The 27873-nt window shown below is 40.6% G+C and overlaps 3 protein-coding genes across 19 annotated transcripts in view; 2 read left to right on the top strand and 1 right to left on the bottom strand.

Moving 5' to 3' along the window:
• Positions 1–7483, top strand: part of LOC124122858 (thymidine phosphorylase-like) — a 47035-nt gene extending 39552 nt beyond the window's left edge. For 2 of the 3 annotated variants that reach the window (XM_048383472.1, XM_046486030.2), the window contains exons 6-9: positions 440–602; positions 1254–1481; positions 2638–2778; positions 3799–4074. In XM_048383472.1, coding sequence (XP_048239429.1) covers positions 440–602; positions 1254–1481; positions 2638–2778; positions 3799–3935 — 669 coding nt within the window. In that variant the 3' untranslated portion in view covers positions 3936–4074. The other variant, XR_006859227.2, reaches the window with a different exon arrangement.
• A 1666-nt stretch (positions 7484–9149) lies between these two features.
• Positions 9150–22786, bottom strand: LOC124122852 (adenosine 5'-monophosphoramidase HINT2-like). Of its 8 annotated transcripts, none has more exons than XM_046486017.2 (6): positions 22762–22786; positions 16579–16681; positions 15051–15191; positions 14203–14307; positions 12428–12500; positions 9150–11579 (listed from the first exon to the last, which is right to left on the bottom strand). In XM_046486017.2, exons 2-6 carry the CDS (start codon positions 16663–16665, stop codon positions 11488–11490), a joined length of 498 nt encoding a protein of 165 aa, XP_046341973.1. In that variant the 5' UTR covers positions 16666–16681; positions 22762–22786; the 3' UTR covers positions 9150–11487. The 8 variants fall into 8 exon arrangements, with proteins under 8 accessions (XP_046341973.1, XP_046341968.1, XP_046341970.1 ...); XM_046486012.2 differs by lacking the exon at positions 22762–22786 and adding an exon at positions 18563–18649; XM_046486014.2 differs by lacking the exon at positions 22762–22786 and adding an exon at positions 18529–18552.
• A 967-nt stretch (positions 22787–23753) lies between these two features.
• Positions 23754–27873, top strand: part of LOC124122853 (DENN domain-containing protein 5B-like) — a 46375-nt gene continuing 42255 nt past the window's right edge. For all 8 annotated transcript variants that reach the window (XM_046486023.2, XM_046486026.2, XM_046486022.2 and 5 more), the window contains exon 1: positions 23754–23978. In XM_046486023.2, the coding sequence (XP_046341979.1) occupies positions 23885–23978 (94 nt within the window). In that variant the 5' untranslated portion in view covers positions 23754–23884. The remainder of the gene's footprint in view (positions 23979–27873) is intronic.

The following is a 27873-nucleotide window of genomic DNA, read 5'->3' as shown; positions in this document are numbered from 1 at the left end:
CAGTACCATATACTTGCTCGTTGGTTTCACCAAAGTGGTAAATGTAGACTTGCATCACTTCGGGCTTTACTCCCACATCAAGCTTACACGTTGTGATATAACTGGAATACTGTTAAAAAGGGCGTTCCCCGAAACTCCCTCCCTCCCCCCTCCCTCCCTTCCTCCCCCTCTCCCCCTCTCTCCCTCTCCCCCCCTCCCTCTCCCTCTCTCTCCCTCCCTCTCTCCCTCTCTCTCCCTCTCTCTCTCTCTCTCCCTCTCTCTCCCTCCCTCTCTCTCCCTCCCCCTCCCCCTCTCTCTCCCTCCCTCTCTCCCTCTCTCTCTCTCTCTCTCTCTCTCTCTCTCTCTCTCTCTCTCTCTCTCTCTCTCTCTCTCTCTCTCTCTCTCTCTCTGTGGATCCGCCACTGTGGCTGATACTATTGCTGGTTTTGTGTGTTTGTAGGTTGGGTCCGGCAATGGTCTGGGAATAAAGACGGTGTCACTTCTCACAACTATGAACTCGCCACTTGGCAAAATGGTTGGCAACGCGTTAGAGGTGGCCGAATCAATCTGGACACTCCAAGGCAACGGCCCCGATGATCTCGTCAATCTGATCACAGAGTTAGGTAGATATACCACGAGCGCTCTTTACGAGATTCCTTCAAAATATCTCAATTCTATTTAAAGTTTGCTAATGCCTCACGTTTGTATATACAATAACCTCTAAAGGTGACCTCTAACACCCTAGGGACCAGGAAGGGGTACGTGACCCCAGGCGACCTTCAAATGTTCAGTCATTTTATAAGTTCAACTCATTGAGAGTAAAACTTTTTTTAAAGATTACATGGTAACTATTGGAACGACAGTTCTGCCACATGTTTTATCTATATTGATACTTTTTGGTTATTTTAAAATACAGTAGAGGCAAAGGTTTTGGTTTGAGTTCGAAAAATGTGTGGGCCTATTTTTTATTAGAAGTATTTGCGTCTGATTAGATGTATCTTTGTGTTTTTTGGGGGGAAACATCATCTTTTAGATGTTCAAAGCAATCTTCGGTTTACAACCCATAAATGTTCATTATAAATATGTGAAATCTTCTTACCGTAATAAGAGAAAAGAGAAAATTAACATATCCTCACTCAAGTGTCAATTCAAAAAATAAAGGTGAGCTTCCGTATATCTGGTAATCAAGTTTTAATAAGTCGATGTCCACACCCTTCATCACCTACTGACTCACTTGACAGTTCATTTACATTGTAACAATTTATTTCTGGCAGGCGGAGAATTGTTAAGCGTTGCAGGCAAAGCGACCTCTTCAGAGGAAGGTCGCCGTAGGATCATGACCACCCTCACTGACGGCTCAGCTTTGGCGAAGTTCTGCGCTATGGTGAAAGCTCAAGGAGTAGAAGCCGCCACGGCAGACGCTCTGTGCGCACGCGATGCCGACGTCTACAGTATTCTGCCGAAAGCTCCTGCCACCAAGGACCTCCTCTCTCCAAAATCAGGTACAGTTCTGGTGCCTTTTACGTGGGTTAGTCGTCATGGAAACCTGTGGGTGATAGTGTGAGCACCGATAAAGAAAAATTGCGATTAAAAGTGGGACAAGATATAGATCTAGAGAAAGAAGTTCTCTATAAACCGCGTATTAATACAATGAACCGTCCATCTTTCAGATTGTGCCAAATAATTTGCAGCATGGGTTGTCTTCAAGAACACTTATATATTAGGAAACTTCTAAATCTATTGGGAACGTTAGTCAATAATTTATCGATCAAGCAGACAGTGCACCGATGTATTGGGCTTAAACGTTGTTTTTGCTAGGAGACCTCATTTGCATATTAAGCGGATCGTGATAAGTTTATCGGACACGACTGAGTGAGTGAGTGAGTGAGTGAGTTGGGTTTAACGCCGCTTTTAACAGTATTCCAGTTATATCACGGCGTGTCAGCTTAATGTGGGAGGAAAGCCCGAAGTGATTCACGTCTCAGACGTTTACCACTTCGGTGAAACCCACGAGCACGGGTATGGTTCTGACAAACCTAGAAACATAATTGGGGCGAACCGGGATTCGAACCCACAATCATAGGTTTCTGGCGTGCCCAAGGGACGCAACTCTGCACAGCGACACTACTGTTCCTTATATGATACAATCTAGGTACAGCGAAGCTTTGTTGTGGGCTAACGAAAATAACCCAACATGACACCGAAGTAATGTTTATATTAATGGTGAGGAAAATAAATGATTGGTGTTGGTAGTGATAGTGGTGATTCGGATGCTGCTGATGTAAAGTCTTATGATGATAACGTTGAGGATGTCAATGAAGCTGACCATGATGATGATGCTGATGCTGATGCTGATGTAAAGTCTCTTGATGATGACGATGATGGTGATAATTTAGCTGACGATGATGATAATAATGATGTTGATGATATCATGGTAATGTAAAGGTTGATGATGACGATGAAGACGATGCTGCTGCTGCTGTTGTTGCTGCTGATGATAATGGTGATGATCATGGTGATGTAAAGGTTTAAGATGATGACGTGATTATAATGAAGCTGCTGCTGCTGATAATGATAATGTAAAGGTTTATGATGATGATGACGACTACGATGATTATTATGATTATGATGATGTAAAGTTTTGCTGTTTCCCTACAGGATATGTGACAGGTATTGGCGCTATGGCTTGTGCAGTTGTGGCACAAAAACTTGGAGCGGGAAGATCCAAGGCTGGGGAAGCCATTGACTATACCGTGGGATTGGAGTTCATGGTGACGGTGGGAGACAAGGTGGAAGAAGGTGGGTTTGTATATTGTTGACAGGGAACCCTTTCTCTTGGGCCAGAGTTGCTTGCCGTGGTGGGCATAATTCCGAGGCAAGAGAGTTAACTGACTTTACAAGTCCAGTTTCCACCCTTGCCGAACTAGGCTGGTATTGTGACCTTACTTACGAGTATAAATCATAGTCCAATCAAAATCGCGCGAACAAAATCGAAATCCGGTTCGTAAACTGTCGTGCGGAGTTCGTTCGATTGCAGGATTTGCAAAGAATGTGCACCGTCAACTCGTTGTCAACAGATATTTTCCAAATCTTTTTATGTTTTTTTTTATCAATGTGCTCACGTGATTTGATGCACTTCGCGATGTAAGACCCGTTTTATCACAATATAGATATTGATTATCGATCAGATCGTCTTGACTGGGCGCTGCCATTTTGTTGAAACAAATACAAGTGAATCGAGAGGTGGAATCTGATTGGTCCTTAGGAGAGGCTTAGAAGGGACATAACTCGTAATAGCCACTGGTGGCGCTACGATCGAGCCCAGGAATTTCAGCCTTTATCGGCAAGAGTGGAAACTGGACTTTTAAAGTCAGTTAACCCCCCTGCCTCGGGAAGATGCGTGGTGGGAGACAAAATTGGAGAAAGGTCAGTCGGTGGATTTCCATGGCACACCGACAGGACGTAATTCTAAGGTAGAGTTATCTCCATATATTCATATGACTGTAAGACACCTCGGTCCTTTCTTAAAATGTTACTCGTGATGATCCCGTGTAGAATAGGTCTTTAGCAACCATGCTTGCCTTAAAAGGCGACTATGCTTATCGTAAGAGGCGACTAATGGGACGGGTGGTCAGGCTCGCTGTCTTGGTTGATGCATGTTATCGTATCCCAATCGATGCTCATGACATCACTCACTGGATTGCCTGGTCCAGACTCGATTATTTACAGACCGCCGTCATATAGCTGGAATATTGCTGAGTGCGGAGTTAAACAACAAACAAACAAACAAACTTAAAATGTTGATCTACTTTTCTACAGGCAAGCCGTGGGTCAAGGTCCATATAAAGAATGACATTCCTGATAACCTCAGAGACCAACTGGAAAAAGCCCTGGTTATCGGTAGTGAAGCTCCTGCTTCTGGCACAAGCCGTGTCCATGAAGTCGTTTCCGGTTGATACTGCTGCAGCCGTCATACCTGTTCAGGGCCACACAACAGACCGTGTCTTCAATGTATACTGCCTAGTCATGCATATTTACTGGTCTGCTTTAACAAACGAATCTGTCTCTTTGTTAGAGAATACGGGGGAGGGGGGGGGGGGGGGGGGGGCACCCCCTTTTCAAAAAAGCTGTATCCGCCCATGTATCGTAGTATATATTTTAACTCTTGCAAAGCTAGGATTCTTTGTGGGTGGGTCGTAACTTGTTTCAACTGAAACCAGAGATTTTGTGTCAGTTTATGGCCATCTGGTATCACGTGACACCCCAGAGTGATGACGTTACAAACATCACTTGTTTCACGCTGTTTCATATTGGGTTTCACAATATACTAGATTGAATAAGCTTATTTTTTCTAAATGATAGTTCATCTCTTCATCCTTTATATGTGACTTGTCTCAGGAGCAAACGCATCCATGCCGTCGTAGGCCCGGTTGCACAAAGCGATTTCAGGTGTAAGACATAACTTCCATATATTACCATTGAGCTAATGTCGCTTTGTGGAACGGGTCCTTGGTTTTATACAACGAGTATTTCTGTTTTGTTTAACCTATCCAGTGATTGGTGTATGCACTCTTTATATATACCCGTATATAAATGTGCGTCTGTCTACCTGTCTACCGTCCATTTCTCTACCGCCACAGTTGCCTATTTGTCGTCTAATGTAAACCCTTTGTATCCCCGCCTCTCTGTCTGTTGGGCGAGGTGTACACAATATTTACCCAGTTGCTCAAAGGATCGACGTCCCATCCAGAACAAGTTAGCATCCATATATATGATAGCGTTAAAATAATGTTTTTCACAAGCGATATAATACATAAACCGGTTAACTGTAAAATACTATTTCCCTTAGTTATATTGTACTTAAAGGTTATTTTACACTGTTTTGAAAGTTATATATATACCTGTTATTGAATTTAATGTATTTTATACCGGTTATCTTCGTCAACTGTACAATACTGTTTTACCTGGTTGTATTGTACATTGGAGTTATTTTACACTGTTGTTAAATTTTTAAGGTATAGAAAATTAGAAATATAGCTGTAAAGCGGTTATCTTCGTCAACTGCACAATATTGTTTTACTTGGTTTTATTGTACTTTGGAGTTATTTTACACTGTTGTTCAAGGTATGGACATATAGCTGTTATTGACTTAAATCTATTCTAAACCGGTTATCTTCGTCAACTGCACAATACTGTTTCCCTTGGTTGTATTGTACTTTGGAGTTATTTTACACTGTTGTTCAAGGTATGGACATATAGCTGTTATTGACTTAAATCTATTCTAAACCGGTTATCTTCGTCAACTGCACAATACTGTTTCCCTTGGTTGTATTGTACTTTGGAGTTATTTTACACTGTTGTTCAAGGTATGGACATATAGCTGTTATTGACTTAAATCTATTCTAAACCGGTTATCTTCGTCAACTGCACAATACTGTTTCCCTTGGTTGTATTGTACTTTGGAGTTATTTTACACTGTTGTTCAAGGTATGGACATATAGCTGTTATTGACTTAAATCTATTCTAAACCGGTTATCTTCGTCAACTGTACAATACAAACATGCATGTACTGTTATTTGTTTATTGTTTGATGTCAGATTTCTTATAACCATTGATTACAGTTATTTCCAACTATATCTATAGTTAGTATAGTTAGATTCACATCAAATAACAATGTATTATATATAAATCAGAGGACGCTGTAAACCTGATATCCTTGTTACATAGGTCCGACTGTGATTCGGTTATTGTGGGTAACCGTGGATTATTCTCCTACTTTACCACCCTGTCATGTGACTAAAGGATAGCTCTTGTTTATACCTGGGTACAACTTGTCGGGTGCCGGTGTTAGTTTTGTTTGTTTGTTTGTACTGGTCATTAATGTTACGAGTGGGGATCGCATGTGCGCGTCATTAAGTAAAGTCATTATTTGGGACAGATTGTTTCTACATACGTTTTTGACGTTTTCAGCGAGTATCTGCTGTTTTGCATGTGTTTATATAAATACACTGACAGATGACAACGACACAATATAAATGTTTCACAATCATCGGGAACATGACACTATGCACAAACTTTATACATGTATTTGTTTATCAATGTGCATTATAGTTCTGTGCTAATTGGTATATGACGGTTAGGGGTTTTAAACTGATATATGGCAGTAGCGTCCGTTACTGTATTACCTCTCATCAGTTAATGGTTATTGACATGCTTGTAAGATGCGACTCACGGGATCGGATGGTCAGGCTCGCTGACTTGGTTGATACATGTCATCGTATCCCAAATGCGTAGATCGATGCTAGTGATGTCTATCACTGTATTGTCTGGTCCAGATAAAATTATTTACAGACCGCCGTCATATAGATGAAATAGTGCTGAGTGCGACGTTAAACAACAAACAAACATGTTTATTGTCAGATGTCCTCGGTGTCGCTGCTTGGCATGGATGTGACGTGGAACTGATAATTAACAATAAACGGATGATGGGGTCGGCATCTTCCAGAAGCAAGGGAGGTAACTGACTTTAAAAGTGTGGAAACTGGGCTCTTACAGTCAGTTAACTCCCTTGCCTCGGGAAGATGGGATTCGGCAGAAGGGAAGCAAAGGCTAGGTGACGAAGTTTTCAGGGATATTTTCATCAGGCTATTATTTTACAGTAAAACAAATGGCTTTGCAATTTATACTTGTGTATCAATTTATACCGAGTTCTCTCTAGGCAGCATCGCTGAATTAATCCCAGTCTCATTAAAATCAGATCTTAGTTCTCTTAGAAGCTGATCTGGGACATCAGATTTGTTTTTACTGATCCATTTAGTTCTTCTATAAAATAGATGTTTTTCAAACAATTTAGAAATTTAGGGTTATTCCTCTACAGTTGCGTGGATCAGATTTTGACGTTTAGCCTCAAAAAAAAGATATCACCATGCCTAGTTTATGGTTATATGGTATGCTATTCTCTAATTCTGTACGTGATTTGGTAGCTTTTTGTTAAAATCAACCTTTCTTCACCAAGGCTATGATTGCTCATAATAGGCATATCAACATAGCGAAGTCATAATGAGTGCAAGCCTGTCCATGTACACTTTTTTATACTTTCAATGAGACGTTTTGATAGAACTGCTGGTACCGACGCGTCGCAATCAAACGACAAAAGAACAGACGTTAAGCATAGTTCTTGAATATGATTATAATAGCGTTCTTCAAAAAATCTTGTTTTAAGCATCTAGTGCAAGGTTCTTTGAATGTTGGCCATAGTTAAAAATAGGTTACAACACTCAGGTTCCATGTTCAATCGTTCAAATGGTCACTGATACCTGACCCTTGCAACGATTCGACATCTGATCCTCGTGCACCGAGCCTTGGGGCTCAACTGACCATTTCAGCGATCGATTAAACCTCGGATCCTCGCGGTCTAACCTATACGATGTCTGAATATCGGTCATGTGTTCTGTTTGTTCCAAATACCTGCATTCCATACAAAATAAACACTTTTTTCTCTTTATCCTGAGTTCACTTGTCAGTGTGTTACCCCGGAGTATCCACGGTTAGCAATATCACAGGTTACCGTTGTCGCAGAATGAGTGAGTGAGTGGGTGAGCTGGGTTTGACGCAGCTTTGAACAGTATTTCAGTTATATCATGGCGTGTCAGCTTGTTTGTTTGTTTGTTTGTTGTTTACGCCGCACTCAGCAATATTCCAGCTATATGACGGCGGTCTGTAAATAATGGAGTCTGGACCAGACAATCCAGTGATTGACATCATGAGTATCGATCCACGCAATTGGGGTCGATGACATGCATCAACCAAGTCAGCGCGCCAGACCACCCATCCCGTTAGTCGCCTCTTACGACAACCATAGTCGCCTTTTACGGCAAGTATGGGTTGCTGAAGACCTATTCTACCCCGGATCTTCACGGGTCGAGTCAGCTTGATGTTGGAGGAAGTGAGGTGAAATGGGGTTTAACGTCGCGTCCAAGATTATTGCACTTATATAGCGACGGGGATGCACGTGTGTGTGAGTGTGTGTGGCTGCTTTTACTGGTCCTGACTGATGCCGATTTATAGTGCTAGCACACTGAGATACCATGCCGCAGTTTAACATGAATACCCAACTCAGACTCCGAGCCGACTAGTCATTGTTTTAGCCCCTTAATGCCGAGCGCCAGACAGGGTAACAACAAGTACCATCTTTTAACGTCTTTTGGTATGACGCGGCCGGGGATCGAGCCCCGGACCTTCCGCTCTACCATTAGACCACGGAGGCGGACTGATGTGGGAGGATAGCCCGAAGTGATGCAGGTCTCAGGCAGGGTAATAATGTAGCGCTTTGAGCACGCTTTAGGGCATGGATTTGGCCGGTACTTGTCGACTCTTATCTCGGTAACCATGTCGATGTTAATGTAGATATTCGTACAGGTACCTTCTGTCGGCTTAGCGAAGGCACGAACTGCTGGGCTATGGCTTGTTAGTAGCTTCAGGTCTGGCTGAAGTGGCTTATAACTCCCGCCACGGCGTGTCTGCCTTGCCATAACTTGTCGTGAATAGTCATGACATGTCTGGCTTAACGTTGGTTATAACTGCCCGTCAGGGCGTGTCTGCCTTTTCGTAACGTGTCATGCCTTGTCATGACATGTCTGGATTAAGGTGGCTTTTAACTCCCCGTCAGAGCGTGTCTGCCTTTTCGTAACGTGTCATGCCTTGTCATGACATGTCTGGATTAACGTGGCTTTTAAGTCCCCGTCAGGGCGTGTCTGCCTTTTCGTAACGTGTCATGCATTGTCATGACATGTCTGGATTAACGTGGCTTTTAACTCCCCGTCAGGGCGTGTCTGCCTTTTCGTAACGTGTCATGCCTTGTCATGACATGTCTGGATTAACGTGGCTTATATCTGCCCGTCACGGCGTGTCTGCCTTTTCGTAACGTGTCATGCATTGTCATGACATGTCTGAATTAACGTGGCTTTTAACTGCCCGTCACGGTGTGTCTGCTTTCGTAACTTGCCGTGCCGTGCCTTGTGGTGGATTGATGTGGTTTGTCATATATATCACGGCTTGTTCCCTTGCCAGACCTGTTCACTCGAAGCGTAAGTGACACGTTGCTTCTTTGGGTTCTCTCAGAGATAATATTTAGAAACTTCCGAAACAAAAAGAAATAAAAGAAATAAAAGATCGATAAAACACATCTCTTTAATGGTAATGTACATGTTAACACAAACTTGTCCGGACAACAGTTTCCTGATGTCAAATATAAATGTCAGAAAAATACTTTGACAACTCTTCAATGATCATATTCTTATCTCACGATAACCTTACAATAGGCACAGCGTTGATAGCCTCGCAGTAAAGCGCTGGCTGGACATGCCGAAGAGTGGGGTTCACATGCAGTATTTTAGTTATAGCATGGCATGTGAGCTTAATGATGGTCAAAAGCCTGAAAGGACATTAATCACTTTTGGGAAGTGAGTGAATTGCATTTTACGCCGCTTTTAGTAATATTACAGCACTATCACGGCGGGGAACAACTGAAATGGGCTTCAAACATTGTACCCAGGGGAATCGAACCCGGGTCTTCGGCGTGACGAGCGAACGCTTTAACCAATAGGCTACCCCACTGTCCTTCCTTTTGGGAAGCTCTTGGTCACTGGTGGGCAAGCCGTGCTGCCCCTGTCAGAGACAAATAACAGTTATATTCTAGAGATGGGGATGTTTCATCTCCAGGCATCGTGCCAGCCATGTACATCGTAAATACTTGAGTCGTGCCAATGTCAGCTAGGTCGCCTGTTCACAATACTGTTAAAAATATCCTTAAACTTATCAATATACATGTATAGAACAAATGATGAAGTTTCCTTCACAAAACATGGATATTTTTGTTTCGCAAACTCATAACATTGTTCTCACAAAACAACTATTATAAAGTATCAGAATTTCATTAAATTAATACAACTATCATCAATAATCAATCGTTCACGAAATATATCTGACTGCATAACTCTTCTAAATAACTTGTAAAATGTAAACAAATACGGGAAACATCAAAAACGCAATTTCAAATTTACATATCCTTATACTGGTTCGTTATATCCCCATGCACCTAACAGCAACAGTCTTAATGCACACAGATTATTACGGAGACAATGCTTGAGTCTATGTTTTCAGGTACATTACTACAAACAATTGATTATTTTGTAATGCTTCACAGTACGTATCAAGGAAAGAAAATAGAAAAATGGCTGAATCCCTACCATGTATTTGTACTTCTCAGTCACCCATAGATCAGATGTCCCTTGGGCACGCCAGAAACCTATGATTGTGGGTTCGAATCCCGGTTCTCCCCGATTATGTTTCTAGGTTTGTCAGCACCATACCTTGGCTCGTGGGTTTCACCAAAGTGGTAAACATCTAAGACCTGCATCACTTCAGGCTTTCCTCCAACATTAAGCTGACACCCTGTGATATAACTGGAATACTGTTAAAAGCCGCATTAAACCCAACTCACTCACTCATAGATCAGATACTCAAGTGAGCGACACAAGTGACTACCTGTAGTCCCACACTGTACATGTCCCATACACACAAACTGTACATCAGACACATTATGAAGGGTTATTTTCTGTGTATAAAGGGTTAATTTTCTGTACAAATGCCATTCTTACATCACTTGGAGGATATATGGGATATACAGTTATTACAATCACAGAGACATGCTGCCTCTAGTGTAGCGCTACTTTGGCCACAAGCATACACCCTCTGATTACACAGCTACACATATGAAGCCACAAAACTTCAAACATTGCATGCACCGTGATCAACCTTGTTTGGAGCTTTGGAATCCAGGGATACCCAACCATAGAACTTAGTTCACCCACTGCTCAATACACATGAAACTATTCAAAACTATATCAGCTTGGGTCTGATAAATAAAGGCACATATAGTAAGGTCACTTGTTTCAAGTCTCTTGATTTACATGTCTTGTTTAAAAACCTGCAGGGTTGGTTATCAAAAATTGAAACAAGAACAAAAAACATAAAACTTATAAGTGATCTCACACAAAACTGTTGGTGGATGAAATAAAAGAAGGGAAAGTAATAGGGTTTCTTCTACTATATTCATATATTTTGAAATGTTTTCTTCATTACTGATATTATATAACAGAATCAAAATAGCTTCCATAACTTTAATTTTATTTCCCTTTTATGAATTTTTTGGCCAGCGGATCCTTAGCAATTGCTTGTAAAGTGTCCTTGGGTCGTCATTGCTGACAGTGATGCCGACTGGTTTTTGGACATTTTAGGAGTGCTTCAAATCTGAGATTGGCTACCACCGGAAATATTCGTTAAATCCCTAAGCACCTCAAAGCAACATTAAAGTGCACAAAGATTATGAGCGGTACCATCGACAATTAAATGAGAATATATTTATTAGAGTCCTAAGATTGTGTTGAGCCTGAAATAAAAAAACATTTTTGACCCACCGGACCCCAATATCCTATCTATCACGGTCCTCTACCCAGGTGGCCATGACATCTGTCGTCCCCCTATGATGTGAATGTGAAGATGATAGACGGATTGCGCTCCATGCTTGCCATTGTTGATCACTGCAACAAAACACTGAAACTTATAACCAATTCATAGCAATATGACATTGTAATACAATTACAGCAGCACGTATCCTCACGAAGACATCAAAATAGACTCCAGTAACACCTGCTCTGATGTCGCTGCACTGGTTTCCACTCAAAGCCAGGACTGAATTCAAAATGCGATACTACTTGTATGACAACATCTCCAAGCAACAAATCACACACATTCAGATCCCCCGCTCAGAATATCCCTGTCAAAGGTTGAGCAGTATCAGGAATTATTACATATGAGGGAAACATATCGGAATTCATAAAAATCATACATGCCCTAGGATCATATCACGTCACGAGACTAAAGTGTATTGTTTCCGTCATCCAAATGGCATTGTTGACGTCATTCGAATCTTATTGTAACGTGAGGTCAGAATGATGTCACACCAGAAACGACGTCATAGCTGAAGATCGTTGACGTCATTCATCAAAGTGTGGTTCCACTGCTGGTGCAACATGCTGTCCTTATAGGTAAACACTACAATTCATCTATGTATGTAGACATCTTCTTCGGTAATATATAAAACACTATTTTCATGTTCATGTCATACTATGTTGACGTTTTGTTTGTTTGTTGTTTGTCGCCGCACTCAGCAATATTCCAGCTATATGACAGTGGTTGTTTACGACACTCGTGCCAAAATACCTGAATTTAGACACTCCTGTCGTAAACATAGTATGACATATGACATCATGTAAACACTCATATAATATCCTCTGAGTTCTGACAGGATCATCGGAGTCATTATGACTGCCTTGAGGAGACGTGTTGCTATGACAACAGTACTGTATCAGCTAGCTGTACAACTCACCCAGTCTGTAGCCTTCATCGAGCTTCTGTTTCTTTGCTACTTTCTTAGCCACAACCATCAGATGGCCCAACAGCTGAAAAGGGGAAGTAACTCTGGCATCACGTATCCTGTCTGTTATATCACTCCACTGTTTATCTACCTACATGTTACATGGGCACCACTGGACTGGTGATATGCTACTTTCTTAGCCACAACCATCAGATGGCCCAAGAGCTGAAAAGGGGAAGTAACTCTGGCATCACGTATCCTGTCGGTTATATCACTCCACTATTTATCTACCTACATGATACATGGGCACCACTGGACTAGTGATATGCTACTTTCTAAGCAACAACCATCAGATGGCCCAACAGCTGAAAAGGGGAAGTAACTCTGGCATCACGTATGTTTATCTACCTACATGATACATGGGCACCACTGGACTAGTGATATGCAACTTCACTGTAGGACTTGTAATTAGAAGAAATCACGCTTCAGCCAAAACATGACAGCTGTTGTCAAGCCTTTGGTTTGTCAAGTCCCTATAGCCATCTGAGTACCAACACATACTGTAGTGAAATATAGAACATCCCTTTCACCTGTCTGACGCTACCTGGCATATTGAATGTCCGTCTCCTCACAGCACACCTACTTTGTCCACATCTACACATGTACTTCAAATGTATAGTCACTGTATATGTACTGAGGTGGAAATGTACAAGCTCGAATAAGTGTCAGATTGCACAAAATGTGTTTGTTGTTTAAGGTTAAGAAAATAATAGTCTTGGTTCTCAGGCACCGCTAGACTAACATTTAGTCTCTGAAATCTTATATTACACAATATCCTTCTTGACTCTAAAAATAAAAATAAAAATTCCCTATGCTGATTTCAATAGAGCTAGCTTGAGCTGGCTAGACTTGCTTTTGTATGCATTTCTAGATTATTATTTTTTCATAAAATAAATATATTCCACGGTCATGGTGCAGGACTAAGGCACCGCCTGCATCATCATAAAGTTCACTGCATGTTTTATTTGTATTTCCATTAAAAAAAACCAACACATTCTTAAGTATTCCAAGTCTAACGGTAGTCAAATACTGTATTCCAGCATTTTACTCATAAAAGAATACATTTATGTAGGGAGGCCCTTTCCTAGGATGATTGTACACAACTGTTTATTTGGTTACAAACTTGTTTGAACAAGCAAAAAAAAAGAAGAAACACTGCCCCCCCCCCCTATATTTTCAAAAGCCATTGTCTAAGAACCAATACTTTTATTATTTTTTTTAAGCCTAATGCTGCTCTCAGGAATATTCCAGCTATATGATGGTAGCCTCTAAATAATCGAGTCTGGACCAATTGAGTGACTGATGCTGTGAGCAATGATCCATGCCGAGGGGAAGGATGCCATCATCAATCAAGTTACTGAGTCAGACCGCACGATCCATTTGGTCGCCTCTTACAACAAGCATGGGTTACTGGATCTATTCTAACCCTGATGCGACGTCAAATTTTAACTCACTTACTAACTCTAACCCTGATTTCCACAGGTGCACGAAATGTGAGTGAGTGAGTGGGTATGGTTTTACGCCGTTTTTAGCAATATTCCAGCAATATCACGGCTGGGGACACCAGAAATGGGATTCACACATTGTACCCTTGTCGGGAATCGTACCCAGGTCTTTAGCGTGACGAGCGAATGCTTTAACCACTAGGCTACCCGACCGCCCCTGCACGAAATGTGATGATACACATAATATATGAATGATAAATAACGACCTCTGTCTGACATTACCTTCTCATCCTCGTCAACTGCCTCACTCAGCATGGTTATAGGTTTCCGAGGAATCACCAGGAAATGGACAGGAGCTTGTGGGTTGACATCAGCAAACGCCATACACTGAGACAATAGAGGGAGAGAGGGAAAAGTCATCTTCCCGAATCAAGGGCGTTAAATGACTACAAAAGTCCAGACGCATAGACCCATTCGTCCAACCAAAATCTGACTCCTTAATTCCAGCCGAGTTCGGCAAGGGAGGAAACTGGTCTTTATAGTCAGTTCAGTCCCCTCCCTCCCTGAGTGGGTTAGATTGCTGACTTTGTGTGCTAGCAATTAGGTGCCTTACTCTGTCAGTGTGGGTTCGAATCCAGACAGGACTCTACACAAAAAAGTAACAATTGTTACATTTGACCACTTTCTAAATGGCATTGTGCGTTCATACTGATAGACAAAGAGAATCTCACCCGAGTGTCTTTTGATATATTTGATATCAAAAGTCACAAGGGTGAGATTTTATTTATCATCCAACATCATTCTTTCAACTTTTTCAATTTGTAGACAGTAATTAGCAGTGTCTTCAGTGTAAAAAGTACTGCAAACTGCTTCAGTAGCAGAGCCATTAGTGATGTCATTTGATTATGACGTCATGGTAACCAGTGACGTCACAATGGTCTGCAAAGCATTGTGATGTAATTTCATTGCAGCAATATCTACAGTGTAGATATCGCTTGATCTCAACCAAGCGATATCTCCTGTGGGAGCCAGTTTTGGATGATAAATATCGTATTGAGACTCTAGTATCAAGATACATTGTATGTACTGATACATGAGGCAGCCGTACTGTGACACCCTGGTCAATATACCTGGTCATCTTCATACAGTATGTCGGCCGGTATAGTCTTGTCCAGGATCTTGGAGAAGATGGTTGGCTGTCCGGTATACTTGGCTGCAGCCTGTGCCTTGCTCACCTCATCACTGCCGCAGTCCGTGGAGAGCGTGATGCTCTGGCAAGGAAATCACCACAGTATACTCTAGGGCTGGGACGAGTCCAAATTGACTACCCGGGTACCCACCTCCCTATTACCTGACCCTACACGGGTACCCACTGTAGGTCTAAGGAGATGACTCAAAATGTCCAATTGGGAACATTTTTAGCATAGCCCTGGCAAAACGTATTCAGATGCATGTATTAAACAATCTGGTCATTCATACACTGAAGTTGAAATAAGTTGTATCTTTATTCAACCATATGAAAAATCAGAAGGAATGGGAGCACAGTCAGAAAGAAATGCGAACATTATTGACTTGTAGTGTTACCATAGAGTTCTAGAAATTTTTGTCATTAAACAATATATCACATGTAAACCACGGGTCCGGGTAGTCCTGTGAGTACCCGGGTCCTACTCAGTACCCACCCGACCCGGGTACCCGAGTTATGCGTCCCAGCCCGAGTATAATCATCTCCACAGGAAGAGCTACACTTAATGCTTACAAAAGGACTTGGTTGAATGTGAGTCAGCTAAATCATATATAAATCACCGACAAAGTATGTCAAAAACAGCAGCCAACAGTGGTGTTAGGATTCTTCAAGCAGGTAAACCAGTGGGTGATAGTGTGAGCACCGAAATCATCAGGGTTTCAGATCAATTTATTTTCATTGACTGACTGTCAAAATGTTTAAATTTTATCTTTAATGGTTTTAGATAAAACAATGTTCTATCAAAAATTGATAAATCATGAAAATGTCCTAATACATTTTTCGCCAGAAAAATCACTCCTGATTGATATGATGATACATTTAGGAAGATGGTCATCACTGAATACCTTATGACACACAGCCATTGTGGCCGCTTAATCCCTATTTTACTCCCCTTTATGTACATGATGTAGCGATGTCAAATATTGCGATATCGTTAATTTATAAATGTCACTACTGTATCGATACAAATTTATGAACATTGATTCTAAATCAATAATTCACTGCCACAGAAAAGTTTTACATTTAAGACTACCATGGTATAGATGGACAATAAGAAGGTTAACATTAATTCTAAACATTAACAGATCAGCCTAGTTCATTATTAGCCTTAGTTGATTAATTGCAGAGAGAATTTCTTTATTAAGACACATACAGAACAACTAATTTTGTTATTAATTGATATATCATGGTACGTTTGTATCGATATATCGATACTAACCTTTCCAATCAATGACAACCCTACTTTTATGACAGGACTGTCTCCACAGATTCCCCATAGAGGGACACTTCTCTTGCATGGGTCAGTTAGAAAAGTATGTGATGAATGACAAGAATGTTCCAATGCTGTATCATTAAATAATGTCAGTTAAATATCAGTTGGCTGGCTGTGGATGGCGGTAAGTAACACCTACCTGGGTCTGTGGAGCTATCCTTGAGATGAGGTTGGCTGCAGTCAAATAGCGGAGGGGATTCAGCTGCTGGGCATAGTGACGTAGCATCGTGGGCAGGTAACTCCTGTAGCAAGAAACTGACTTTAATACATGTGAGTTACAATTAACACCAACATCTGTCCGTTGTGTAACTATTGATCAACACATCCGTACAGTGCAACTCACTGATGACATCTCTTATTAACCAGTAACCATGGTAACAAAATCTAAAACAAGTAACAAAATGATAAAGTTGACTTCTAAGAAATGCCTATGAAAACAATTCAACCGTAACAAAATATCCAACAAATGATATTCAACACATATAGCTATACAGTACACTGTAAGTATTCTAGTGATAATTTTTATCCAAAATACACCTTGTTTGTTACGGTACAGTCATGTTTTATAGCATTTTGATCAGAGCTATGTTGATAAAGTCCCTCTAACTCTCCTAGCAATCAACAAAATCTAGGAAATTGACATGCTAGGCTCTCCCTTCATCGTAAATAATGCAAGAAAATCTGCTGTGTCTAAGGGTATGGGTCCTCATCACACCATCACAATACAACTTCTAATTGGTAAGTTGAAATGTCCCCAGCTGTGAAGCTAGAGTCCTCATAAGATGAGATCAGACAATCTCTGACAAGGAGTGAGTGAGTGAGTGAGTATGGTTTAACCCTGTTTTTAGCAGTATTCCAGTTATATCACGGCGTGTCTGCTTAATGTGGGAGGAAAGTTCGAAGTGATGCAGGTCTCAGACGTTTACCACTTCGGTGAAACCCACGAGCATGGGCATGTTGCTGAAAAACCTAGAAACATAATCGGGGGGAACCAGGATTCGAACCCACAATCATAGGTTTCTGGCGTGTCCAGGGGACGCAACTCTGCACAGCGAATCGCGGTGCCTTAGACGACTGGGCCACCCGTGCCCCCTCTCTGACAAGGAAACATGTTGGATTTGTCATTAGTGTTGGCAAATAAACAACATTGATATAACAAACATAGAATAAAACAGGAGCACAACATGGTAAACACTAACATTAAGAATCATAAAAATAATTGAATTTTAATCAAAATAATTGTAATTGAAATTTAATCAAAATAACTACAATTGAAATTTAATTTGAATAAATGAAATTTAGTATAATTTTAAAACATTTTCTGAAAAGTTATTTTGGGACACTTTGAACACAAGCGTAAGTACAAAACTTCTCTGAAATGATAATATAACAGGCAATGAAGAGGTTAATAAGACATGTTCGCAGATATGAAGCCTCACTTTTTCAATATACACAACCTAGTGGTAGGTCCTACGCTGTGACACTAGCAATGTGCGATTGTGTGAAGTCTTTATAGCCAGACGTGATGTCTGCTTTCCTCCATGACAGAGCAGTTAATCCTGTCAAATCACCAATTAGCATGGCAATGATTACATGAATCATGTTTTGATTCATTAACAAAGTGTGAAAACATGATCAAATTAGAAAAAACATCACGTTTCTCTTGCCACTGTCATGATTCGTTATTCAAGGAAACATGGAAAACGTATCACAAAAACAGCTGATGCCATCAGTGATTGCATGGATCAATTAGATCTATATTGTAACTCCAGTTTAGGAGTGTTTAGGTGTCACATCCTGTCATGTCAAACAAGTGAATACGTGTCAAAAGAAACGTACTTACGTAGCATAACGTTGTTAACATATCAACTATTTAATACAAACAAGTCATTTTCGGTTGTCAGTTTGTGTATGTGTTGTTAAAGACATTTTATTAGCGGTACGTTTCAGGAGTGTTATGGCTGGAGTTGTCTACCTTTAGGGACGGGGTTGACACGCTTATTATTTCTTATTTCAAAACAGCAGATGCATATGAGCGGAGAAGGTATTCATGCATAAAGATTAACTTTGGTCAATGGGATGTCCTCACGTTGTCACTCATACTAGATCATTAAACTGCATACCTCACACCAAAACACTGTCCTACTCGAGCTTCTTGTCGGAAGATGGCGCTGCCATATAATAATACTATTGTCTGGACGTCATATAAAAAGTCCTGGGACAGCTATGTGATCTGGTGGCATTTCGTATCTTCCGGCAAAGATGGGTTGTTTTTTTCATATAAGACAAGCTACAAAATGGATAAGGTGACATTCATGTTCGGTTTTAACTGTTCTATTTTGTCAAATAAAAAACCCTAAAAAATTGTACATTATTTAGGGACTGTTCACTTATTATGGGGGGTTGGGGAGGTGTCATGGAAAAAATGTTACTCAAAGGCGGGTGTGGGGCGGCAAAATATGTTACAGTTCCAATGCCCATCTCGCCGCTTTCCCCGACCCCACACCCATCCCAACGACCCCAAACTCCTTTCCGCTGTAATAAATAACCAGACCATAATTAAATTGTGCCAATTTGTGTCTCTAGTGTAGAAGTGTTGCATGTAACACAATTTAACACTTTTTTTGTGTTTTTACCGTGGTCGTGTCTTTTCAACAAACGAACAGATAATATATTCCATAGCTCTGTTTACTCTTATTATTTCAGTATACAAGTTGAAGGCTACACAGGCAAGATAAATATTTATCCCATAAACATTAACATAGAATAAAACAGTTTTCCGGCTAAGTCGCGAGTTTGCCTGCTTAACACCGGTAGACAGGATCAGGACAAGGGGGTCAAATGCTAGAGCTAGCCACATGATTCATCGTCCGTAGCTTACTGTTGTTTGTTGTCTATCGCCGCACGAAGCTCGACCAGACAATCCAGTGATTGATATCATGAGCATCGATTCATGCACTTGGGATACGATGACATGCATCAACCAAGTAAGCGAGCCTGACGACCCGATCCCCCTGTGTGTCTGTGTGGTAAATGTCTACAGAAAACTGTGCTGTGTGGTTGTTCACGATATATAGTATACAGAAATGAAACAAAGTGACACAAATATCGATATGAGTGTGAGTGAGTTGGGTTTAACACCGCTTTTAACAGTATTCCAGTTATATGACGGCGTGTCGGCTTAATGTGGGAGGAAAGCCCGAAGTGATGCAGGTCTCAGCTGTTTACCACTTCGGTGAAACCCACGAGCACGGGTATGGTGCTGACAAACCTAGAAACATAATCGGGGCGAACCGGGATTCGAAACCACAATTATAGGTTTCTGGCGTGCCCAGGGGACGCAACTATGCACAGCGAATCGCGGCGCCTTAGACGACTGGGCCACCCGTGCCCCCCAATATCGATATGAATACGCGGATCTAGAGGTGGGCGCAGGGGAGCCGCGTACCCCCACCCACTCCCTTTTTGAAGCATAGTAATCATGTTGACGTATAAAAAAAAATATGATTGAATCATTTGGTGCTACGTACGTTTTCGACAAATATAACAATTAACTGTCTCATTTTGGCTTGCAAACGCAACTTGTTTACAATGCATTTATTTGCATTCATATAGCATTGTTTTTATTTTAGGTGCAACCCCTTTCTAAACAGATATATCCGCGATTAAGAAGTGACTACTTACAAATCCGCTAGTCTAGGGGTCAGTGGGAATATGGAAGGACAACTTGTTTTATCCTAAATCACCTTATTGTATGGTCTCTGTCTAAATTTAGTGGGTGTCTAGTTATATATGTCACATTTACCATTACTCCGAAATGAGACCTGGCCGCCCAGTGAGTGTATTGTCAACAATATGACAGTTCGTCTATTTTATTTCAACTCGTATGGTCGAATCTGGAACGGTCAAACCATTGGTGGATAGCATGAACAACAGTCCTCGTCAGTGGGGTACGATGTTATACTAAATCAGCAAGGTTCCAGCTCGGCCTGGTTTCCTGGGTATGATGCGCTGGCGCTACACTGAGCACTGAGCCAGCGCATCTTACCCAGGGAACCAGGCTTGGTCCAGCTGTGTAGGTATTTTTCTAGCTGTGATCCATTGTGGCCAACCGATCCTCATTAACACCGCCGTCCATGTTTTACACAATTAAAACATAATACAGACACACCTGTACATCTGTTTGTCTATTTGTTTACACAAGACACGCACCTCTCCGTGTGAGAGTAGCATCAGGTCGTGATCCGAAGGTCGTAGTGTCACGCTTCACTCTCATAGAAATCACGCTTTTGAGAAAATAAGAATTACTTGCCGATAAGCCAGTGCGTGTCACCTCTCTCCGTTGTACTGCCACCAAGCAAATGTTTGTATATAATATAGATGTGCGTCCTTGTGGGTAGGAGTTATTTGTGTTTGCGTTGATAATGGCACATGTGTAAACGTGCTTCTTTGTAAAAGCAACACGTACGGAGAAAATAAATGACACAATGAGGCCCGTCACCTGTAACAACAGACATTCCGTCATCAACGCCACCATGTCCTACAATGGAGATGTTTAATGTTTGACGCCGCAATCAGCAATATTCAAGCTATATGATGGCGGTCTGTAAATACTCGATTCTGTCGCCTCTAACGATAAGCATAGTCGCCTCTAACGACAAACATAGTCACCTCAAACGATAAGCGTAGTCGCCTCTAACGACTAGCATAGTCACCTCAAACGATAAGCGTAGTCGCCTCTAACGACAAGCATAGTCACATCTAACGACAAGCATAGTCACACCTAACGACAAGCATAGTCACATCTAACGACAAGCATAGTCACCTCTAACGACAAGCATAGTCACCTCAAACAATAAGTGTAGTCGCCTCTAACGACAAGCATAGTCGCCTCTAACGACAAGCATAGTCGCCTCTCACGACAAGCATAGTCACCTCTAACCACAAGCATAGTCGCCTCTAACGACAAGCATAGTCACCTCTAACGACAAGCATAGTCGCCTCTAACGACTAGCATAGTCGCCTCTAACGACAAGCATAGTCACCTCTAACAAGCATAATCACCTCTAACGACAAGCATAGTCACCTCTAACAAGCATAATCACCTCTAACGACAAGCATAGTCACCTCTAACAAGCATAATCACCTCTAACGACAAGCATAGTCGCCTCTCACGACAAGCATAGTCACCTCTAACCACAAGCATAGTCGCCTCTAACGACAAGCATAGTCACCTCTAACGACAAGCATAGTCGCCTCTAACGACTAGCATAGTCGCCTCTAACGACAAGCATAGTCACCTCTAACAAGCATAATCACCTCTAACGACAAGCATAGTCACCTCTAACAAGCATAATCACCTCTAACGACAAGCATAGTCACCTCTAACAAGCATAATCACCTCTAACGACAAGCATAGTCACCTCGGTGGGTTTTTGTACTAATCCGTACTAATACAGTTTAACATGAATACCCCAGACACTCAGACATAGTATACTGACTCCGAGGCGACCAGTCCTTGTTTCAACGCCTAAAAGCCGAGCGCCAGGCAGGGTAACAAGTAGTACCATTGTTTAACGTCTTTGGTATGACGCGGCCGGGGATCGAACCCCCGACCTTCCGCACTTCGGGCAGACGCTAGACCACTAGACCACGGAGGCGGCCGACGTCAGGGAGACATGTTATATTATACATTACAATGAAAATAATTATATTTTGGCCATTAGAACATCCACCTCATGCATTCCCTGAACGTAATAAATGCTATATCCTTGTCTAAAGTTGCCTGTACATAGTGCATATCATAAACAATGTCTACTATTTTCTAACCGTTGAAAGGCATCTGTGTATTACAACACGCAAAATAAATATAGATAGCGATATGCTATGGAGCATACCACGTGTTAACTAATATAGCCTATAGGGTGAAGATATGACGAAAGGTAACACACTTCTGTCCAAGATTATATGACTTGTCAGGAAATAGTGAACACAGGCATGTGATAAAGAGAAATACTGTCAGAGTATATGAACATATACCGGTCTCTCAGTATTCCTATAATATCTGTGTGTGGCGTACATAAGTCTAGAAATGCACTGAGAAATTACTTTTAACCTACGTTCCCTATCTAACATCCCTACAGCTACATGAACAACAGCAACAATGGCACACTAATCATCCTCACCACGACGACAACTACAACATGACCGAGGAGCCAGGCCAACCCCAACATAACTATCGGCTACACGCAGGACAGTATCTGTGGCAGTAACAACATTATCATCGGCTGTGTGTGCAACGTAACCGTCGACACAGACTCACCTGGCTCTGGCGTCGTTCGCTCAAAACTGACTCACGGTCGCATGGTGCAGATGTTATAACTGACATCTGGGCGGGACGGGATTTTTTTTAGACAAGCCTTGAAATGACATAGGTCATGGTCTTTACAGTGCGACTTGATACAAGAGAGAGAGAGAGAGGGGGGGGGGGGGAGAGAGAAAAGGGAGAGAGAGAGGGGAGAGAGAGAAAGGGAGGGAGAGAGAGAGGGGGGGAGAGGGAGAGAGAGAGAGAGAGAAAGGGAGGGAGGGAGAGAGAGAAAGGGGGAGAGAGGGGGCGTTGTTGAAGTGCCGTACTTAGTTGCATATTAATAGTGTTATATCATCAGGGATATATGATTCTTTTATACTGTCCCTGTTTATATGAACTTAAGATCAGCTGAACACGTCCCTTTTCTTTAGTAGATGGACATTTTAAATGAACGACATCCCATTTTATGGTCAGTCAACCTGAGTAGTGTAATGACTATTTACAGTGTTATACACACTTCTTTAAGTTAGATCATAATTTCACACGTGGTATTAATTACGATGTCGAGACAGGAAATGGACACACTTCAATTGCAACTGGCACACGTTGTTTCAGTTGTTTATAAACACTTTTATTGTGTACACCTAACTCACTGGTGTTGTATTCTGTAGTATATTATTAGTTAAAACCTTTAGTGCGTGCATCTGAATTGAATAATGCGAATACGATTTAACCTTCTCGTTAGTCCACCGACATGTTAATTTGAATAAGTTTTATTATTGTCTTTAGACACAAAACAAAAAAATCATGCATATTTTATACATGAAGAAAAAGACAAGTTGTTAACAAAAGGAATTAACTTTTCCCTGTTGTACATTTTTCACTTGTGTGCATGCGCAGAATTGTTATTCTTCCTGTCTTAACCAAACAAGCGCCCCAATGCGCTGTCCAACAGAGTACTGGCGACCCCGTTGAGATGTTGTAGAGGAAATAGTATGCACAAGCGCCATCTGGCGTCTGCAAAGATTCATGATAAATGACATGAGTAATGAGATGGCGTCGATATGTTGACGATGATGTACACTTTTGTATTTTAAAACACTATTCGATCATGGAATATACAAGATAACAAGTGAAGATGTCGTCTCAACCTCCACCCTGCAGGTTTTCGGACTATTTCGTCATCTGTGGCCTCGATGTTTCCTCCGGACTAGAGCCTGATCGACTGTCAGGTGCGTTGTCCAGTGTTTTGTTTACGCCTGATCGGGAACTAAAATGTCATATGGCCATACTTTGTGGATCAGACGATATTTCCTTATTTACTGATGCTGTTGTGAATTGATTCACCAGTAACTAAAATCAAGAACACTTCGGCTCCATATTACCATCGATTGCATTGTTATTATTTAAGTTGGTCTTTGTTTATCTATCAAGCTAACGATTGACAGCTGTGGTATGACCATGTAATTTGTCAGCTGATTCAACTCTGATCTTAGGTTTTGAATTTGTTTATAGTATTTAAATCTTTGAATGCCTATAATATTACACGATCCCGGCCAACCCAAACTATTTAGAAACAAAGCTTTTTTTTTCTAGTTTTGAAACACTAAAAGAGCATGGGTCCCAGGCTGTTTGAAATGATAATGAAACTTTTATTTTGGTTGACCCATATTCAGGATTTTATTGATCCATGTCTTTTGTTTGTTTGTTTTATCATTTATATATGATTATTTGTATCATTCAAAATGTGCATCAGGTATAACAACTCTCCCAATGCACAGAGGCTAGTGAAACATATGCATGAGTATCAGATGACAGGTGCAGGTTATGTTAGTCAAATGGGATAGATCACAGGACCATGTAACTATATAATAATATACAAATTCGCTAAAAACTCGTAGATGAGGCCTTTGGCTTTGTCTGCGAGTCTGTTTGTTATTATTATTAGTTACATGGTCCTGTGGATAGATATGTATGTAAGGAGATTGCGGGCTTGTTTGATTTCAGCTTCAATTTCAAAACAACAAATTGTTGATATTTGAATCTACCCCATATCTATAAGCAAAGATGTGAAATTATGGTAAAGCATTTGCAATACATTTGTTATTAATATATTAAATGTCTCGCTAGTAATGCTCATGATGCTAGTAATCATAGTAATATTAGACATTAATGTCCAAGTATTATCACAGTAACAGTATATTTAACTCACACTATGACTGTAATTGTACCATTCATACACTTTGAAAAACTATGCTGTATGCACAAGCAATCATGGTGATATGCTTGAATCACTACACATGTTCACAACAGATAAAGTCCTAGTTTCAGCTTTTCAGGAAACAAATCATGGATTATTTATACAAGTCATGCATTTTATGATCGTTATGTTTAATATAAAGTATGTCAAGTATGGTAATATGCAGATATATCAATTTAACATGCTTAAGAGTTAGTGATTTAACTCTTTTGGAATTGCTTACAGACATATACTATAGTTTGTTGAATCACTGCTTTTGTTATGCTGCATCACACATTGATAGGTTTATCTTGTCAGGAGAATGTGTTGTGAACTTGTGATAGATGTAAGCATTGTTTCAGGTTAACCTTGTTACATTGGAAAAAGGAGTGAGCCGAGTAAATGTATGCAGACTTGTATATCATGTGTATGTGATCAGTTCGTTTCCGTACATATACATGATATACACATGCATTGTTCTCCATCGAACACACATATAAACATGGGCAGTTAAATTAGACAACACAGGTTGTTAATATATTACTGATAATTCATTATTATATCATGTACTTACAATCAATACCAATGGAAAATAACTTGAGAACACTTGTCATGATGATACAAGTAGTAAAGCAATGCACTGAAAGTTTAGTGAATTGTTACTAGTGATAGACTAATATTTAACTTCTGGGTTAGAAATTAGTGGGGTTTTGGTGTCCTTGCTTCTATAGTATTTTATCCAAGGGCACTCTGAAATGTTTAACATTTAACACTAAAACTATGACAAGGGCCTATGTCTTTCATGCTTGATATCAAACACTGCAGATTCTAAGAACTTATCCTGTCTATGTTGTTGTTGAATATTAGCAAAATAACTCTCTAACCAAAGTCATCTACGTTTATCATGTTTACACTGAAGAGAAAAAAACATCAATTGAGGATGAATCAAACCATAGAGAACCTTTATGTAAGTCATGATATGCAGTGCACATTGTACATTCAAATGAATGATTTGATCACAACTGCTTGGCTCATATAACCATAACTATCCCCCAACTTGTCCATTTCATCCTTGAGATAGGGGCGGTTGGTTAGCCTAGTGGTTAAAGCGTTAGCTTGTCGCGCACGAAAACATGGGTACATGGGTAGCGTAAAACCATACTCATTCATTCACTCATCCTAGAGATACACTTATCATGATTTTAGTCTGTTTACTACTAAAAAAAACAATTTAATATTGAATAATAACATGTAAGGTGATATGTTTTTAAACAACTTTGAATTTATGTTGTCTTGTATATTATGTATTTCATCAACCATGTGAAATATACTTGACTACTATTCAGATGTTAGTATCATCATGATCATAATAAGTCTATTTCCCTTCCCCTCAGAATCCTTTGTTGAGGATTGCCCTATGATGTCACCATGTTTGCAGAATTCAAAATGCTTTGTTCGGCTTTTGGATTTAATTCTTCATCAGCAGTTGCTAATTCCCTAGAAACAAATTTGCTGTGATAATTTGTCCATACTGTGATCATGACAGGATTGTGAGGAATACAGAGGCAAGGGCTTCTGTGCTGCTGAGACTGGTTGGAGACATCTTTGTTTTCAACTTGAATGATGAGTCTGATGATTGCACGTGGCTCCATTGATCATGCTCATTATCACCCTGCTAAGTTGGGACACGTTCAGGACAAATGCATCTAGATGTATTACTGACAACTATTATGTTCATTAACTGTGACAGTTTGGTGTGATTTCACATGACGTACCTTGGTCAGTGTTTTCTCTGTTTTTACTTGGATGAATGTGTTATTTTTTAGAAGGTTGGTCACTAGCTATGTTAGGGATGATGGTCATAATAGATTGATTGTTTAGATATGTTAGTCATAAACTTGATAAATAAGTATTATCATCATGATCATGATTATATGGCCATTTGTGTCATTCCATAGGAAATTTACATTTGTTTTTTAATGTGAGGTAAACATGGTAAACAGTCAAGAGTTTGGTATTTATTTGGCAGAATGTGTTGTTCATGTTACATGATGCAGGGTTTGAAACTAACATAATAAGCCTGTCAGTTTTGGACTGCCACTTTTACCTTATAAAGGTAGGTGGCAATGCTGCAGCATATCATGTTTGTGGCCTATTGACATGATTGAAAATGAAAATGAATTCTAACTCTGTGTATCAGGTGAGGTGAAATGGGGTCTAATGTTGCATCCAAGATTATTGAACTTATATAGTGGTGTGTGTCTGTGTCTGTGTCTGTGTGTGTCTGTGTGTGTGTGGCTGCTTGTACTAGTCCGGACTGATACCGATTTATAGTGCTAGCACACTGAGATCAACAGTTTAACATGAAAACCCCACTCAGAGACAGTATACTGACTCCGAGCCGACCAGTCCTTATTTTAGCCTCTTAATGCTGAGCACCAGACAGGGTAACAACAAGTACCATCTTTTATAATGTCTTTTGGTATGACACGAACAATCGAACCTCTGACCTTCCGCTCTACCACTAGACCACGGAGGCGGTCCCGTGTATCAGGGGATAAGGATGTTGATAGTTCACTTAGGTGATACAGACAGCATGAACATATTGATTGTCAGTGTCAGTATTGTTGCTGAGTAAGTGTAGGTGAATTCACAATTCATTTTGTGTCAGCTGTTTTCACAGTTTTTGACATGTTTGAGGTCAAACTTTTGTGTTATGTGAGACACGTTAGATGCATGTTTTCCCACAAATTAGTGTCCAGCTAAAAGAAGCATTGTGGACGAAAAAAGCAAGGATGAAGGATGTTATTGGTATTTCGGTTGTGCAAATCTCTATCTGTTGTGTTTATGTGTGTATATGTGTGATGCGCTGTCAACATGTTTATCTT

The sequence above is a fragment of the Haliotis rufescens genome, unplaced genomic scaffold (assembly GCF_023055435.1).
Source record: "Haliotis rufescens isolate VD_foot unplaced genomic scaffold, xgHalRufe1.0.p SCAF_49, whole genome shotgun sequence".
Taxonomy (NCBI): domain Eukaryota; kingdom Metazoa; phylum Mollusca; class Gastropoda; order Lepetellida; family Haliotidae; genus Haliotis; species Haliotis rufescens.
This window is presented reverse-complemented; position numbering and strand designations above follow the sequence as displayed.

Coding starts and splice junctions, on each gene's coding strand:
- LOC124122852 (XM_048383505.1), bottom strand. Junction 14,308..15,050: donor TACTGTATGAAGATGACCAG/GTATATTGACCA, acceptor CTATTGTCTCAG/TGTATGGCGTTTGCTGATGT. Junction 12,501..14,202: donor CAGTTGACGAGGATGAGAAG/GTAATGTCAGAC, acceptor TCCCCTTTTCAG/CTGTTGGGCCATCTGATGGT.